Source organism: Ascidiella aspersa, chromosome 1 (genome assembly GCF_963924565.1).
Source record: "Ascidiella aspersa chromosome 1, kaAscAspe10.2, whole genome shotgun sequence".
Lineage (NCBI taxonomy): Eukaryota > Metazoa > Chordata > Ascidiacea > Phlebobranchia > Ascidiidae > Ascidiella > Ascidiella aspersa.
This window is the reverse complement of record NC_139447.1, coordinates 37,195,300-37,211,406: the sequence shown is the minus strand read 5'-3', so window position 1 is coordinate 37,211,406 and position 16,107 is coordinate 37,195,300. Positions and strand designations below refer to the sequence as shown.

General features: G+C 35.8%; 1 protein-coding gene across 1 annotated transcript; it reads right to left on the bottom strand.

The window, feature by feature from the left end:
* Positions 1 to 1,052: 1,052 nt before the first annotated feature.
* Positions 1,053 to 14,142, bottom strand: LOC146170348 (uncharacterized). The gene is made up of 10 exons (XM_083389236.1): positions 13,892 to 14,142; positions 12,091 to 12,196; positions 9,285 to 9,385; positions 7,596 to 7,820; positions 6,720 to 6,874; positions 5,686 to 5,824; positions 5,153 to 5,397; positions 3,625 to 4,733; positions 2,609 to 2,976; positions 1,053 to 2,137 (listed from the first exon to the last, which is right to left on the bottom strand). The coding sequence occupies exons 1-10, from the start codon at positions 14,096 to 14,098 to the stop codon at positions 1,883 to 1,885; spliced, it is 2,910 nt and encodes a 969-aa protein (XP_083245362.1). The 5' UTR covers positions 14,099 to 14,142; the 3' UTR covers positions 1,053 to 1,882.
* Between the last annotated feature and the right edge of the window lie 1,965 nt (positions 14,143 to 16,107).

The following is a 16,107-nucleotide window of genomic DNA, read 5'->3' as shown; positions in this document are numbered from 1 at the left end:
AATAATTAAGACGAAAATTGATGGATAAATCCGACAAACTGCAGAAATTCTTGCTAATTAGCGAATTTCATTCATGCAACAAATTCCAGGGAAAACTGGTTTAAGGTGGTTACAAAAGGTTACGGATGTAAAATCAGTTTATAAGAAAAGTTTTTTTGTTAATTTCACCTTGATTTTTTTAAATTGAACGCTTGGAATATGAAGGAAAACGATGCTAAACATCTTACTCGAAAAGCTTTATGCTCTAAAAATCAGGCAACCGATAACTGTTATAAAATTCGCAATTTTTCATAAGCTGCTTTTAAAAAATAAAAAAGTCCAATAATTAGAATTTCATTTTTAACTTTTTTATTTGAAAGTCTAAAGTGATTTTGGTAGCATTAACACACTAGTTGAATTGAACTCGATAAACTCTTTTGCTTGCGGTTTGCAAGATCTAATAAGGAACAGTTTGCGATTACATAAATTCTACCAAACCTGTGGCGTTTAGTGACGCCTAACTTCATTAACTAAGTCTAAAAACACTCCTCGCCCTTGCACGTAAATGATAACAGAACTTGAAATTGAAGCAAATATTGTTCAGACTTTTCAGTCATAATAAAAAAAAAACTTCATGTTTTCTTCAAGCTATTATCAGTCTCTTAACACCTCATTAAATGGTCGACTTCAATTTAAACAGAAACGACTAGATAATAATGTTTACTTTTTAAAACCTATTTCCATTTCCCTCAATGCATTTCCTCATACAAGACTGTAGTGTTTATGTCACTCCGATGAGGTAATGATGTTTCGTTTAACACACAATACATGCTGCCATAAGCCCACATTCAAAACTTATTGTGACAGAAATTCATTCCTAGTTTGATTCTTCATCGACAGAAAACAATTAGGACATTTTAATACTACCTTAAATCGCATCCAGAGGTCCCATTGCTTAAAATTAAAACAAATCAATTTACTATTTTATTTTATCAAAAATAACAGATGAAACAATTGTTTCGGGGGTCCAAAAAACAAGTAATTCAAATTTAAAGGACCAGTACGGTTGGCAGAACGCCATAGATAAATTGGCAAATTAACTATCAAAAACAAGAAATATATCGGTAAAAATGTGCAAAAACACTTCAAGGACAATTACAACGGCATGTATTACGTCATGTCGGTATGACGTGTGACGCTACGTATTGGCTTACGAGGCAGTGATGGGTTCCAGTATACCAGACTTACCTAAATTTTGGAATAAATATAGGGTTTTAACGATTAATTATATTTTTTTAAATATTATTATTTTTTTGAGTTGGAATCAGTGAAAGATGCGCGAAGTTTTCGAATGTATTATGTAGAGTTTTAGGAAAAGATAAATAATATCGCGGCTGCTATTAAGCTATATTCTCTCTTTACCACATCAACCAATAACCCCCAAAAATATAAGAAAATTAAAGCAAAATGGTTTCTTTTGAAACCAGATAGTAAACCGCGACAGAAAAATCCCATATGTTGTACCTGAAAGCAGGGCTCGCTACTCGAAATCGCAGTTGGTCGGAGTCGGACTCGGGATTCAAGTAAGATCACGTAAAACTGAGTCCCAAGTCTGACATGCGCAGGAACAAATTTAAATTGTAAATGGGGAATAGCATAGATATGGTGGATAATTTCCAACCATGTGTTGTGAGTGTATGAATTATATGACGTCCCTAGTAGTGTGTTGCTTAATATCTACGAATGTATTGGTATAAATGGGTGAAATGCAAGCTGAAGAGTCTGAGCCGTACTCGGGTTATTTCTAACAGACTCCGCAGCTCTGCCTGAAAGAAACGCTGACTGGCCAGAAATGTCTATATACGCTTCCACACACAACCATCATTCTTAAAATAAAAACGCATCAACCGTCATTTTCACGACACTTTTGCGTCAAAAGAGTTAACAGCAAGCCGCAGCGGTGCGCTTTGAGTCGCTCAGCGCTGTGATGGCGCTTTCCGCAACAGACGCACTTGTACGGGAGAACTTTCCAGTGGCGGAACACGTGAGCGGAGGCAAGACCTGCGGTTGGGAAGCGTACGAGGCAATTCGGGCATCCAAAGCCTGCAGAGGTATGCCGACGCTCCTGGGAGTTTTGAGGGTGGTTTCGTCGCTTGGCCTAAACACAATGACTGTTAAAAAAGTTTTTTGATAAAACAAATAAACTTTTTTTTTACAGTCGCCTTTGAGGGTAATTTGCATTGAATATAAAGATTAGGGTAAGATAAACTTTTTTAATCCTGTTTATAAACGAAAAAGGTTACAAAAATGGAATTGCTTAACATTTTCTATTTTAAAAAAAGTGTTTGACATGGGTACAATTGCTGCATCCAAATCAATCTATCTCATTTAGTTTTCAGGACAAAATATTTCTAGTTCACAGCCCTTACATTGATAACTTGTGATCAAGCCTTACCTTGAAAGGTAAAATCACTACAGTGGATCACAACTCATGGCTGAAATTTCTACATCCATTTTGTACTGGATAAATATAGATACCACTAAAACTCTAACATCGGGAAAATACCGATACCACCACTTGTATCGTCTTCCATCCGATATTCTCTATTATCATCTTTTTCAAAACTACCTTTTTGCGATGTTGCGCATTTAAATCTTGATGAACAACTTTGGCCGAAGCTGGGCTTTTTGTGTCCGAGAAATAATCGAATATAGAAGCGACTTTCGAACTTTGCGTTGTGGGTGAATCCCCATCAACCGATTCAGAATCGTAGGATATTGACTCTTTGCACGTAAGATCAAACTCCAAATCCTCCGGAGCTTCTCCGACAACATCTAGTTCAACCTCCTCCTGTTCCGAGAAAGATGAGCTGATTTGATCCGACAAGTTGACGGTTGAGGTTGGCTCCGGAAGTTGCTCGACTTCGATCGGTTCCAGGGAGTTTTTGTCGGAATAAAGTTCGACGAAAGGACGTGGAGCCGGTTCAAATTGTTCACCTGTTAATAAAGGTTTTCGTTACGTCGGTATAACACATAACGTTACGTATGGCTTGACGTAGTGATGGGTGCTATTATGCAAGACTTTAGATTTTGCAATAAATGTCGGGTGTTTAGCGATTAAATAAGTTTTTTTTTTCCAACTGATTTTTAATCATAGAAAGATGGAGTTTTACAATCGGATAGCACCAAAAATATAAGGGAAACATTTCAAAAGAGCTACACTTTTTAATTTTGCTGCAGTAGATCTGGCTCAAAAAGTCGTTTTTAGGTCATTTTTAAACATTTTTTTTACATTTGTTGCGCCAAAATGTAGTAGATTTGCAGTTATCGTATACTAAAGCAAATAGTTTGATTCCAAAAGGTTCAGATAATGTGGAGCAAACCTTGTAAAATACTGCATGTAAAAATCTCAAAATAGTGTCAATTATGACAACTTTACCGAAATGGAAAGAACAAGAACCACATGAGGCCATTAAATATAACAATAATTGATTTATAACGGAGTGTTGCTCTTCCAGCAGAATATATAATAGATCGACGTCTATTATATATTCTGATGGAAGAGCAACACTCCGTTATATATTATGCCTGGCAACAATAGCTTATTTCAATAATTGATTTGTTTAGGGCAACGATCAGCTTTACCTATATTGTGCTGCGTCTCAATTCCACTCGGGGGTTCGTAAGCAATTGAAGTAGAACACTCAATTTCATCTTGTTCCTCCTTGATTATAATGGTGTCCGAAGGTTCTGGACTTTGCTCAATGCAAGCAGAAGAAGAAGCATCGTCACAACTGTCGGTCTTTGGCCTCTTTGCATCCTGTCCGTCAAAAAAATACGACAGAATCTCAGCATCGCTTAGCTTTGTAATCCCCTGCATACTGAAGCCACTGTTATCCGCTGAAGGCCTTTTCTTCCTCAGTATGTTCTGTGGCTTCTGTTGTTTCTCCTGCGGCTTCTGTTGCATTGGAGATTCGGGCGAGGTCGGAATAAGGTCCTTAGAAGCAGCTGGCGTCTCCCTAACGTTCAACTTCACGTTCTGCAGCCTCCTTTTATTAACAAGCTCATTAAGCTTAACAAAACCGCTTCCTCCACTTTGACTTCCAAGTCGAAATTTAACCCCACCAGTTTGAGAAACGCTCATCACAGAAGCAAACGAATCGCTATCGGGCGTCTCTTTCTTCACAGAGACAGATGACGTCACGGGTGCTGACGTTACGGGTGATGACGTCACAGCCGCTACGGGAAATCCCCCGGGAGTGACGGGCTCGTCTTGCTTGCTGATGTTCTCGGCTATTTCAGCGACGCTGGCGATTTGCGAGTTGTTGGTGGATGGGTCGATTATAACTGGTTTCACGTCGGTGGTTACATAAGAAGGAAGTTTAAAAGGGTAGGGCTGCTCTTTGGAGGGATCTGAAGGTTTAGAGGGCTTTCCTGAGGCCTTGAGAATCTTTTGTGGCTTACCAATGAAGATAGGCTGATTCGCTGGGCTGTTTTGTTCAGCTGGGGCTGGGACAGTATTCTGTGCTTTTTTAATGATGTAGAGGGGATTTTGACCGGCGCCCGGTTTTAGGAGAGGCTTGATCACAACCGCTCCACTGTTCGGCTTGATTTTTAGCACCCGGGCTGGTTTCTTCGGTAGACTGGGGTCTATTTTCGTTGCCCCTTGGGGGGTGGGGACTGGTTGGGCCGGAAGAATCGGGGACAGCTTTTTTTGGGGGCCCACTGGATCCAGTGGCACCGTTACGAAGGTCCTATGGGGGAAAATGGACTGTGTTAAGATTAGCAGGAAGTATATACTTGGTTAAGCTTAGTCACAGGAATTCACATACTTAGTTAAATAGTAGTCACAATGGGTTGTTACACACTTTTATGAAATATATTCAAAAACATTAAAACATTTTAAAGAAAAAATATATAATACATTTTCTAAGATCTAAAACTGGATGGCTCGACCTCGATGTGGGTTACATGCAACCCTTGGAGGTACATGGAGTAGTTTTTTATCCATAAAGGTCGTTTTTAGTCCATGAAAATTAAAATATTAGTGTATAAAACTGAATAGGATTTTTATTTTTATTTTGAAGATTACATTAAGAAAACAAGTTTGCTTCTTCACAAATGACTTTATACTCGATTTTTAGTTTCATATGTTGTTAGGTCTACTTGTTACCTGTTTGCCGCAGATTGGTCTTTGGCATTTTCAGCGGTCGGAATTAGCAGCATTTTCTCGGCGCTGTTTTTCCCAGCTACCACCGGTAGAAGGTAAAAAGAAGCCTGGCCAGGTTTCTGCGACGATACACTGATGGGAAGCTTCATGCCGTTTGCGTTGCTCATTTGATTGACGAGGGTTTTTAGTATGGCGTTAGGGTTTGGGTTTGACTTGAGCTTTTCCAGGTTGACTAAAGATCCAATCCCCTGTGAATACAGACGAATAAAATGTTGATGGAATGTGCAACAAGCCTTAGCACTCAGGTAGAAGAATACAATAATTCTGCAACACTATGTTAACTTAATGATAGACTCACTCAAATTATTCATCTATCAGTCTTTTCAAATGGCAGATTTACAACTGTATTTTGGGGGAAAAAATTATAAAATTTTATTTAAAAAAGGCTATATCAAACGATACAAGCAAAAATTTACTGATTCCGGTAGAAGCAAATTTTCAGCCAAAATTATCGCTTTATCTCTCATTCGACTCACAGCAGCTGAAATGGTGGATTGTCGACTTGTAGCAGCACTCGTCGATGAGGAAGGAACTTTTATGGGAGGTGGAGGTCTTGCTTTCTTCTTCATGAGAGCATCAGTACGATTAGGGTGTTTTGGACGTTCAACTAAAAGCCTATTTAAAGCACAGGAAAAACATGAGAAAAATGGCAAATTTTGTTTCACCTAAAGAGTGCAGAGCAGTGCTCTTCTCAAACAGTTTTCGCTGCAACCTAAATACTAATCGTAAGTATAGCATGATGCTTTGGCGACTTTTGTAAGCAAACCCAACTTTAAACATCATTCTTATAAGTGTGAATTTATTTAAATATGCATTTCTTTAAAATTGACTTCTTTTAAATGGCGAAAAAGCACACTAGAGTCTGATCAATAGATACAGCACTTCTAGCTATTAGCAATAATCATGCACAAAACCAAGTTTTGTTTGAGAGGGGGGGGGGGGATATGACTTCTAAAATATTGAATCTAAAAAGTTTAATATAAACATGACGACTTAAACACTACAAAGTTATTGTTGATCCGTGTGCTGCTGAATAGTTCTATACTGTTTTAAGTTAATTGTTCATTGACTTTTATTTTCCCAGTTAGATATTTTATTGCGGGACACTGCTTTTCCTTTAAAAAAATATGATATAAATGCCAGAGCAAGGGGTTAAATATAATATCAAGTAAAAAGCACACGCCCAACACTAATTTCTACAAATATAGCCATTTGTGGTAAAACAAATGTTGCTGAAGTTGGGGTAAAAAAACAATGCCATCACAACTATTCTTTTCTCATGAATCAGGGTAAAAAAACAACAGATTTTGTAAAATATTTTTTTTGTTTATTTTATAATGAAATTAAAAATCTTTTTGTGATTTAAAATGTAAACCCATCAGCTTAATGAGATGAAAAGTAAAACTTCTGCTGCTAGAAACAAAAGTTAGGCAGACCTGTTAGCTAAACTTGTCTTTTGTTTACCACACTTGACTATACATCATTAAAAACTAAACTAGTCATCACTTACTTGCGTTGTGCGGAAAGATAGCTCTCGAACAGTGGGTCTACACTAGGAAATGCATTGTTTCGGAGAATACGCAATTGCTTGCCATCTTTCACTGGCATCATTATAAAGTCGTCATCTTTAAAGTGAATTGAACAGATTCTCATCGACCATTGGTGCTTCATAAAATACAACAAACAAACCTATATTAAACTACCAACGTTTTTACCACCTGTTTGGCCAATCTTCTTCAGGGCCACAAATCATGATAAGAAATTATACAGCTTAGGTTTATAAGTACCATTTTCTGTGCGGTAGCAGCCTTTAGAAACCAACAGCCTTGTTTTTTAGCATTGTACGTTTATTGGGTGTTTATCGCTTTTCTCACCTAGTGGTTTAGAATGTGGTCTATTGTGTATTTCTACCGAGATTAAACCATTGGGATCTTAACCTAATAAATCATCAGTACGGTTATAAGCAGTCAAGGTGTATAATTGCTTTAAAATTTGCGAAAAAACTCTAAAACAAGCAAATAATTTGTCAACAAAATATAGAGAAACGAGTTAGATGAAGCACAGTGGTGTGAAATTGTTAAGATTTTAATACAATATTACATTAAAGAGTGCCAACTGATTTGCAGATTTAGAATTAGACAAATACAGCTGTCAATGAAGATTGTTATGTCTGTTTTGCAAATATGTATATTTACTACAACATAATAAAATTGAGTCAAAATAATGGGAACATCATTTAAACACAAGTATGATTAAGAGCACTTGAGAACAAAAATCTGTGTTAAAAAGTCCTTTATCAAAATTTTAAAATAAAAGGTATTCTGCAATGACTATTTTAACGTTGTTTAAACAAAGTTGAAAAAAAAAACCCGAAAAATCTGCATACTTTTATCATATTGGTCTTCATTCCCCAAAGAGACATAATGGTGTTGAGAAACTTCATCCAGATTTCATTAAGTGTTATCCTGTTGGATCCGCTAACCTGGACCCTTCTTTCAGGTATCGGGTGAAATTCTATGTGTGGTTGTTGTTTGGAGTTGTTGCTGCACATGGGAACGCTGCAGTACTGGATTATTTCAACATCTTCAAGTGGACTATCATCAACAGGTGCCTGACCAAAGAAAATTAAAATTCCAAGCATCAATGATAAAACTGTCCAATTCATACTAGAGCTGGAAGTCAAAGTCTGACTCGACAGTAGAGATCGACGGATATCCATTTTTTTGGACCGATACACGATTTTTTTACAATTTTTTAACCGATATCCGATAACGATACCGATTTTTTTTATATACCTGGGAAATGTTCAAAACTTGAATAAATTGAAAATAAAGTCCCAATAATGTTTTGATTTATATATACACCTTTATTAATTATTAAATTATTATTTTGCATATTAACTTGGCGTGATGCTAAAACCAAAATTTTTTTGATAAAAAAATGGGTAAGTTGTTTGTTGTACAGAAAAAATTATTTCATATTTTTGTACTAAAATATCGGCCTACATTTACCGATACCGATATATCGGTAGAAGCCAAATATCGCCCGATATTATCGGTCTATCTCTACTCGACAGTGTATATTTGTTTTGTTGGATTTGAAATCGGGGCTCGAGTAGTGGGGGAATATTTTCCAACCACTTAAATTGGGTAGATAAATTAAATGACACACCTAGGAGTGTACTTTGCTTAATAGCCACCTTATTTTAACTACGTGAATTGGAGGAATACAGGCTGTTGAGACGGAGCCCGACCTAGGACTAGACATAGACCGATAATTACCGGTTTTGATATTTGCCTCCTACCGATATATCGATATCGGTAAATGTAGGCCGATACTTTGGCCGATATTTTAGTACAAAAATATGATATAATTTTTCTGTACAACAAACAACTTACCCATTTTTTTATCAAAAAAATTTTGGTTTTAGCATCACCCCAAGTTAATATGCAAAATAATAGTTTAATAATTAAGAAAGGTATATAAACTAAAACATTATTAGGATTTTATTTTCAATTAATTCAAGTTTTAAACATTTCCCAGGTATATAAAAAAAAATCAGTATCGGTATCGGGTATCGGTTGAAAAATTGTAAAAAATCGGGTATCGGTATCGGTCCAAAAAATGGGTATCGGTCGATCTCTACCTAGGACTCTATGCAGTCCCAAATTTGTCCGTAGTCAAACTTACAATTTTCAATTTTGTTATATTAGACAAAAAGTCAATTATAATCATATTCATTTTTAAAAGTTGGCACTCTGGATTTGGCAAGAATGTATGCCATCAAAAGTTAAAACTTTAAACCTTTGCTCTCATTCGGAACTCTATTGTTGCAAAACAGGCTTATAATGTGATTGAAATCTGAGCTTTATCAATCAATTGAAAAAAAGTTTAATGCAAATGGCACAATGACAATTGCTTCACATATGCCATGTGTGAGTGTTTTTGGTTCTTTTATTACAGTGTTTATACACTCATCTACCCTAAGGTAATTGCAAGCCAGTGCTCACAGAATATATATTGCAAAGCTCTTGATCAATCAAACACAGAAACATAAATATTGGAAGTAACTTACTGCAGTAGCTCTTCTTTCTCTTAGCTTTTCTTGCTGCAGTGAAGCTCGTGCAGGAATATCAACCACTTTACGAACTCCAACTTTGGGATATGGCTGTGGGACTAAAAATATATATATAACACTGGTTTACAAATTTTGACTTGTTAAAAGCTCCGCGCACCCTATTAGGAGTTTCCCCCTATTTCGAGGTCATTGATTCCGAAAATGGCGGTAGTTTTTCTCTATCACGTCAGGTTTTTTCTGTACAGAATTTCGAAATTTTATGAAAAAGCAGCAATTTATGTTTTTTTGATGTAAGTCTGCCCTGTTTGTGACAACATATTTTAACATGTTACGACACTATTATGTAGTCTAAAAAAGAATTAGTGAAATTCTAAAAAAATGGCTTGTTTAGAATCAGTATATTTTTGCAATGCGGTTAATACAGCCTGTCTTCCAGAATAGTTGGAAGCATATATAGTAGGGGGGTCGCAAAATCACTTTTTTTTCAAATCCACCTGACTCGTATGGATTTTGATAGATAGACACCTAAAACCATTGTATACAAAATTTAAGCTCATTTGAACATGTATTGGTGTGAGGAAATAGAGTTGAATTTTTGCGGAATTCGCAAAATCGGGTTAAAATGAGAAATTTTAGGTTATGTTCAACCTATATTTTTGAAGTGAAATTCATCTGCTGTGACCTAATACTTGTTTTTTTAGACATTTATGGAATAACTGAGGCAAGTAAGATCTGCAGAGTTTGCATTTTATCATTTATTTGCAGTAGTATTAAAAATTAAATTTGTGCCGAAAATCAAAATTTTATAAAAAAGGCAAAATTTTGGATTTGCCTTTAATCTGTACTTTTCAAGTAAAACATGACTTTAAATTAATGTTTATGGAAGATAAAACTCACTACAAATAGATATAGCGGCAGGAGACTGCGAATGCTAATTGGGCCAGTATTAAAAATTGAATTTCTGCCGAAAATGTCAAAACAATAACATTTGTCCAGTGTTGCATGTCACTGCAAATGACATAAAGTTCTGCTTTGATTTAGAATTTTAGATGATGCATGAAGTTTTCTGGAGTTCAACTTGGAAAGAATAATTTCCTTTCTTATTTTAAATTTACAAACAATTTTACTTGCTGCTATTAGATTCTATTAGCTCCTTCAATTGATTTAATGTTTTACCGCCGACGTCGCGCCTAAATGTACAAACGCGTGTGGTAAGTTGCATGTCGCTGCGGCGACCAATCTACAGTGCTTGCTTTAATGTAACCTGTCAGCACTTTTTCGGGCGACCAATTACTTCACGTCTGGCGATCGGCGAGGTTATGCAGTTATGCCCAGCGTAAATTGTCAAGTATTTGTTATGTCAATAGTAACTTTGTATTATTTGCATTACATTATTTGACTGCATAACAGATCAATTAGTCAAAAAAGAAGCACTAAGACCCAACAATGCTTTTAAAAACTGTACCGAATTGCTAAAGAGTTCTGTGTGCAGTGTTGCATTGTACTCACTATTGGCAAAAATATAAGTTTTGGCAACAACCTGAACAGTGGACATGTATTACAGCTTACACAACTGCTTTAAATGACAGTTGTTAAGAATGTAAAACATTTTTTATTATAATTGACACATGTTAGCAAATTGTTTGGGCGATTTATTGCTGTGAATGTGGGCCCGGTAGGGTAGAAAAAGATTAATCCATTCCCCAAACAAAATCGAGGTTAAATAATTTAATAAAAATATACTAGGATTCGCTATTCTCGATTCGTTATTCTAGATTCGAAACCTATTATTCTAGAATACCTTGGTATTCTCCTTTGAACATCCCTAGTTTTGAGTTAGATTTCGGTTACGCAAAACATTGTCGCTTCAGATAGTTTGTTAAACCTTGACCAAAACCAACAAAAAACGAGAATATCACTCACAAAAAGGGGGGTCGCAAACCCCAGCCCCTGGATACGCCACTGTTTCACATGATCAGTAACCCAAATCACTTAGGCTTAGGCCCCAGGAGGTCTGAGGTGTGGTATGAACAACCTCCACCGAGTACGGGGAAGCCGAAAATTTTTACGTTTTGTGTATTCTAGAAGCTAAAAATGGTGATTTTTAGGAGCTTATGGCTGTTTAAAGTCGTCTATTTGAAGTTAGAAAAATTGCAACACCTTGACGACTATTCACGTCCGACTGTCAAGTGATTTAAATTGCGCAGAATTGGGGTGTCGGAAACAGCCTTTGTGACGTATCAATCACAAACTGTTGCACTTCGTTGTCAGCAAAATTAACGATGCTTATCAAAAATTTTGGTGATATTTGTAGTTTAATTTCGCCGATGGTATGATTTCAAAATCGCCCTTTTTGAACTCTGTATAATTAGTAAATTATTTAGCTGAAAAAAAAAAAAAAAACACAAACATGGCTTATTACTGAAGTTACGGTAAAATGGCCATTTATTATTATCAGTTTAGTGGGAAGCTATAGTTCGCCGACATCTTAATTTCAGTTTCAAAATGCGGCGATCAAGCGACCCTTTTCGAGATTGAGGCTAATAAAAAATATATTCGTTATCAAGCCTGTTTTGTTTGACATTACTGGAGTCGGTGACAGGCGAACTGCTAAATGAAACAACGATACAAGTGGCAATAAGCACAGACATGCTTTTAACGCCAGGTGCAATATTAGCGATGTAAAAAAATGTTGCACATGAAACATTGCAGCAATTACGGTTTTAGTTTTGTGATAATTGTTTATTAAAACCGTCCCTCTGCTACAACCGTGTATATATATATTTATAAAACAATTGCCCACCTCCTTCTTCCAAATAAGCAAATGGAGTTTCCAGTGTACATGGATTTGTGTTGGGCACAATATGTACCGTGGGGAGAGCACCTTTCTTCAGAAATGTCTTTGAACCCTTAAAAATTAAAAAACAGTGTTTTAAAAACAATACAACTTGTTTGTTTAAACTTTAAAGGGTGTGGCAACAAAATCGTCAAAAAAAGTTTGAAGCTAGTCAGGTTAATGTAGTATTTACTGCTATAACAGAGTCCCGCGATAAACTCCTCATGATATATGTTAAAAATAGGGATGTTCAAAGTAGAATATCAAATCCTTGGATTCGAATCCAGATGGGATTCGAATCCAATTCTGCCGTTTATTTCGGGTAATTGGAACCGATATAATTTAATGTTTTACCGCGGATTGTTGCGCCTAATTGTACAAACGCGTGTGGTAAGTTGGCATGTCGCTGCGGCGACCAATTTATAGTGCTTGCTTTAAATGCAACCTCGTAGTGCAGTATCAGCGTTTTTTGCGTCTCGCATAACGTTTGTCTAATAATTAAGTGTCAATCAAGCGTTATTGGGCGAGCGATTAACGTGTAATGTCAGGTGCGGAGTTCGCAATTTCCTTAAATGCATTAAGTTGCAAAAAGTAATATTACATTGTAAAACTTGCTGGCCGTACAAACTGCACTATAGGGTTACTTAAGGTCAACTTTAGGCCAATATTCAGCGAGGTTATGCAGTTATGTACAGCTTAATTGTCTAGCATTCGTTAGCAAATTGTTTGGGCGATTTATTGCTGTGATTGTGGGCCCTGTAGGGTAGATTAGGATTTATCCCTTCCCCAAACAAAACCAAGGTTAAATAATTTAACAAAAATATACTAGGATTCGCTATTCTGGATTCGTTATTCTAGATTTGAAACCTATTATTCTAGAATACCTTGGGATTCTACTTTGAACATCCCTAGTTAAAAACATAAAAAAATAAAGAAATTTACTTTTGCATGGCTTTTGCTAATTGAAACAACAATGTTTAAATAACTAAAAGACAAAAACAGCCAATTTGCAGTTCTGCGAATGTATGTAGATGCAAATCGAACACCTGAGTCAACGAAATTTCTGCTTTATGACGTCATTCACTATTATATGTTGTCATCCGTCACTATTTTTTTAAGTCTTTAATCATTACCAGCACACAGAAAATTTGGGAATAACCCAAGTTGAAAATCTGGGTCCCCACCCTATTTGGATTTCTGGAAATACCCCTGCCCAGAACCTAACCCTGGATATGCCACCATAACATAAAAACGGTAAACATTGTCAAAGTTTATCGTGTTGGCTGACTTAAGTTTATTTTTTGCGGCCAAGTGTACAACTTTGAAGGGATTATTCTTCATCACAGGACAACTTTTCAACCTGGCCGATACAATAAAGCATAGAAGAACAACCCTTCGGTTTCAAGACAAATAAAAAGTCATGCCAAACATTTTTAAACAATTCAGATTTGAAGGATGAACAGCATTATTACAACTTTACTACATAAGGTGACAGAGTAATTGAAAAGAATGATTAGACATTTAATAGTAGCAGAGTTATATTGAATTAAAATTGGCACTACCAGTCATGCTGATGTCTACCATTCAGCACTCGCCTGAATAGAAAACATATGTAGCCTTTGAATTTCCATCATATATACCTAATTGTTTTTTAGTAAAAAAGTCCATTGGTTCTGATAACAACAATTAATGTTTGCTTATCAACTTTTGCTTTGAGCGAACTGAGGTCGCTACATCGAGTGCAAAATGTCAACCCTAAAAAGTTTACCTTTTTGTAAATATCACTTGTGTCGAAATGCTTTTGACACACACGAAATCCTCCATTTTTCAAATCATCGTAGGTGAAGTCATAGAGATCTTCGCGGTTCAGGCATCGTAACCAGCTTTCACACACATCAGGATTCTTTGGAAACTTGAATAATGAGGTCCCTTTCTGAATGCGCTTGTGACAGTTGTAGCCAGCACAAATTGGCATTTTGAAAGTAATCTAATTTAAATCAGTGGAACATTCATAATTTCAAAAACCCTTGAAAAAACGAAGTGTTACATGCAATTTTTACGTACAACACCAACTTGCTTAATTTATATTTGCACTTTATACTAAAAATTTTGAAATTAATCCAAATTTAAATGAGTTAAAATATAAAAAATCCTTTAAAAGTGCTACACTACACATGGTTTTACAGCAAAACAACAACTTCGAGAATTGTTTAATTGTACTTTATTTAAGAAATGATAATCGCACAAGTATGCCATACTGGCAACTTTTGGAATTGCACAGGCGAGTCTGCAATCTGTGGCAGGTGGTGTACACCCCATATTTTTTTACAGAACTTTTTGTGCATATCTCAATTAGTATATGGTACACTAAAATTTCAAAAAAATAGTTGAATTGTGGCAGGATTTAAAAAAACATGATTGTACGTCTGCACATCACTGCAAATAAACAGTCTGCGTAATTAGGTAAAGTATTAAAAAAGCAGTTTAGAAATCTACTAACACACAAATTAAAGGTGTAACAGAAAATCAAGCATGAAACGATTAGTCAATGTAAAGACATATTTAAAAATGCTATAACTTGGTCGTTTGCAAACAACTGTTAACTGAATTAGAAACACACTGAATCCCTAAAACTGTTCGCTAGTCAACATACATCTACGTGACTTCTAGTCGTTTTTTACAGAAAGACTTAATTCAATCACAAGTAGGCGCGCTAGTAGCCATACCCGAGTTTTGAAATACTGAAGTTGCTTTTAACAAGCTACAAAACACGCAACAACTTGCCGAAACAGCTAATTAGGCAAGTTAACCAACGACGAATAGCTGGTGGAACCATGTGACTTTACAGCAAGTCAAGAAAGCTAACCAATCAGCAAAGCTTCATGCTTCGTTAAGCAGCGCTCAACCAATCAGCGTCGAGCATTGTGAGTATACCGCCCGATTATTCGCGCATGCGCAATGACATTTGCAAAAATTCCCCGGTCTGCTTTTTATGTTGATGAAAAACGTGCTTCAAAATCTTTACGTTTGCTTGTTTCCTTTATAAATGTTTTGAGCAAGTTACATACTAGTAGTAAGTAACCTATTTGGTTATTAATCTAGGATAGTAAACGGTACAGAGAAAGGAAACGTTTAACCAACGATGGCATTTTAATTTCCCCATAATGCTTTGCTTCGTATCACGTGGAATAGGAAACAAAAACTTTACCGCTGAAGGAAACAATACGATTTCGCAAAAGATGACTTAAATGTTTACTTGTTTACATGATTTATTAAACTGTAAGTAAGACATAGGCCAGCTGAGTAATACCGTGATAAATATTTTAAGTTAAGTTATTTTAAGCTGATTTTTTAACTTACTAGTTTACTTTGCTTAGCTATGCAATACATATTTACAAATATATTAATTCTACAATAACTTTCCAGATAACATAACGTCAGTGAGTAGTAGCCAAAGTTCATGTAAGGCCAACATTTAACAACCTCGAAATAAGCGCAATAAAGTTAAACGACAGGTGGCGGTATTGAGTTAAAGTTGAAATCAAGATCCTAATTCAAGTCCATTCAACAACGTTGTCAGAAAATTTGTAGTTTATCTATCAAATTACATAGTTCAAATAGGCAATAAGCTGGGGAGAAAGTACAACGATTTTCTGATGGGAACAATAAAAACTTTTTCTGAGGGATGCATGAAAGTTTTCAAAAATGATGACATCACAGAGTTACGTCATAACGGAACGTCTGAAACAGGTGAAGTCTGCGGTTATCGCCTAAAATCTTGGTTTAAATACCTTCAACGAGTTACGACGTGACCTGGTAAAAAAATAAAAAACATTTCTTAGAGTTTATTAATTATTTTTGCTATAAGTTTTTAACCAAACGGAAAAAAATACTAGTTTTGTTTTCAAATTGAAATACAAAAGTGGTAGGCATAAAATAAATTGTAGATATAATTATCTGATACCTTCTCTCTTATTGTAACTT

What these genes read in the sequence shown, in the direction of transcription:
- LOC146170348 (XM_083389236.1), bottom strand. Translation starts at nt 14,098, where the DNA reads ATGCCAATTTGTGCTGGCTACAACTGTCACAAGCGCATTCAGAAAGGG. An exon ending in TGAAGACCAATATGATAAAA is followed by an intron (nt 6,875 to 7,595) that starts GTATGCAGATTT and finishes TATTTTATGAAG; the next exon opens with CACCAATGGTCGATGAGAAT. An exon ending in AATCCACCATTTCAGCTGCT is followed by an intron (nt 5,398 to 5,685) that starts GTGAGTCGAATG and finishes CTGTATTCACAG; the next exon opens with GGGATTGGATCTTTAGTCAA.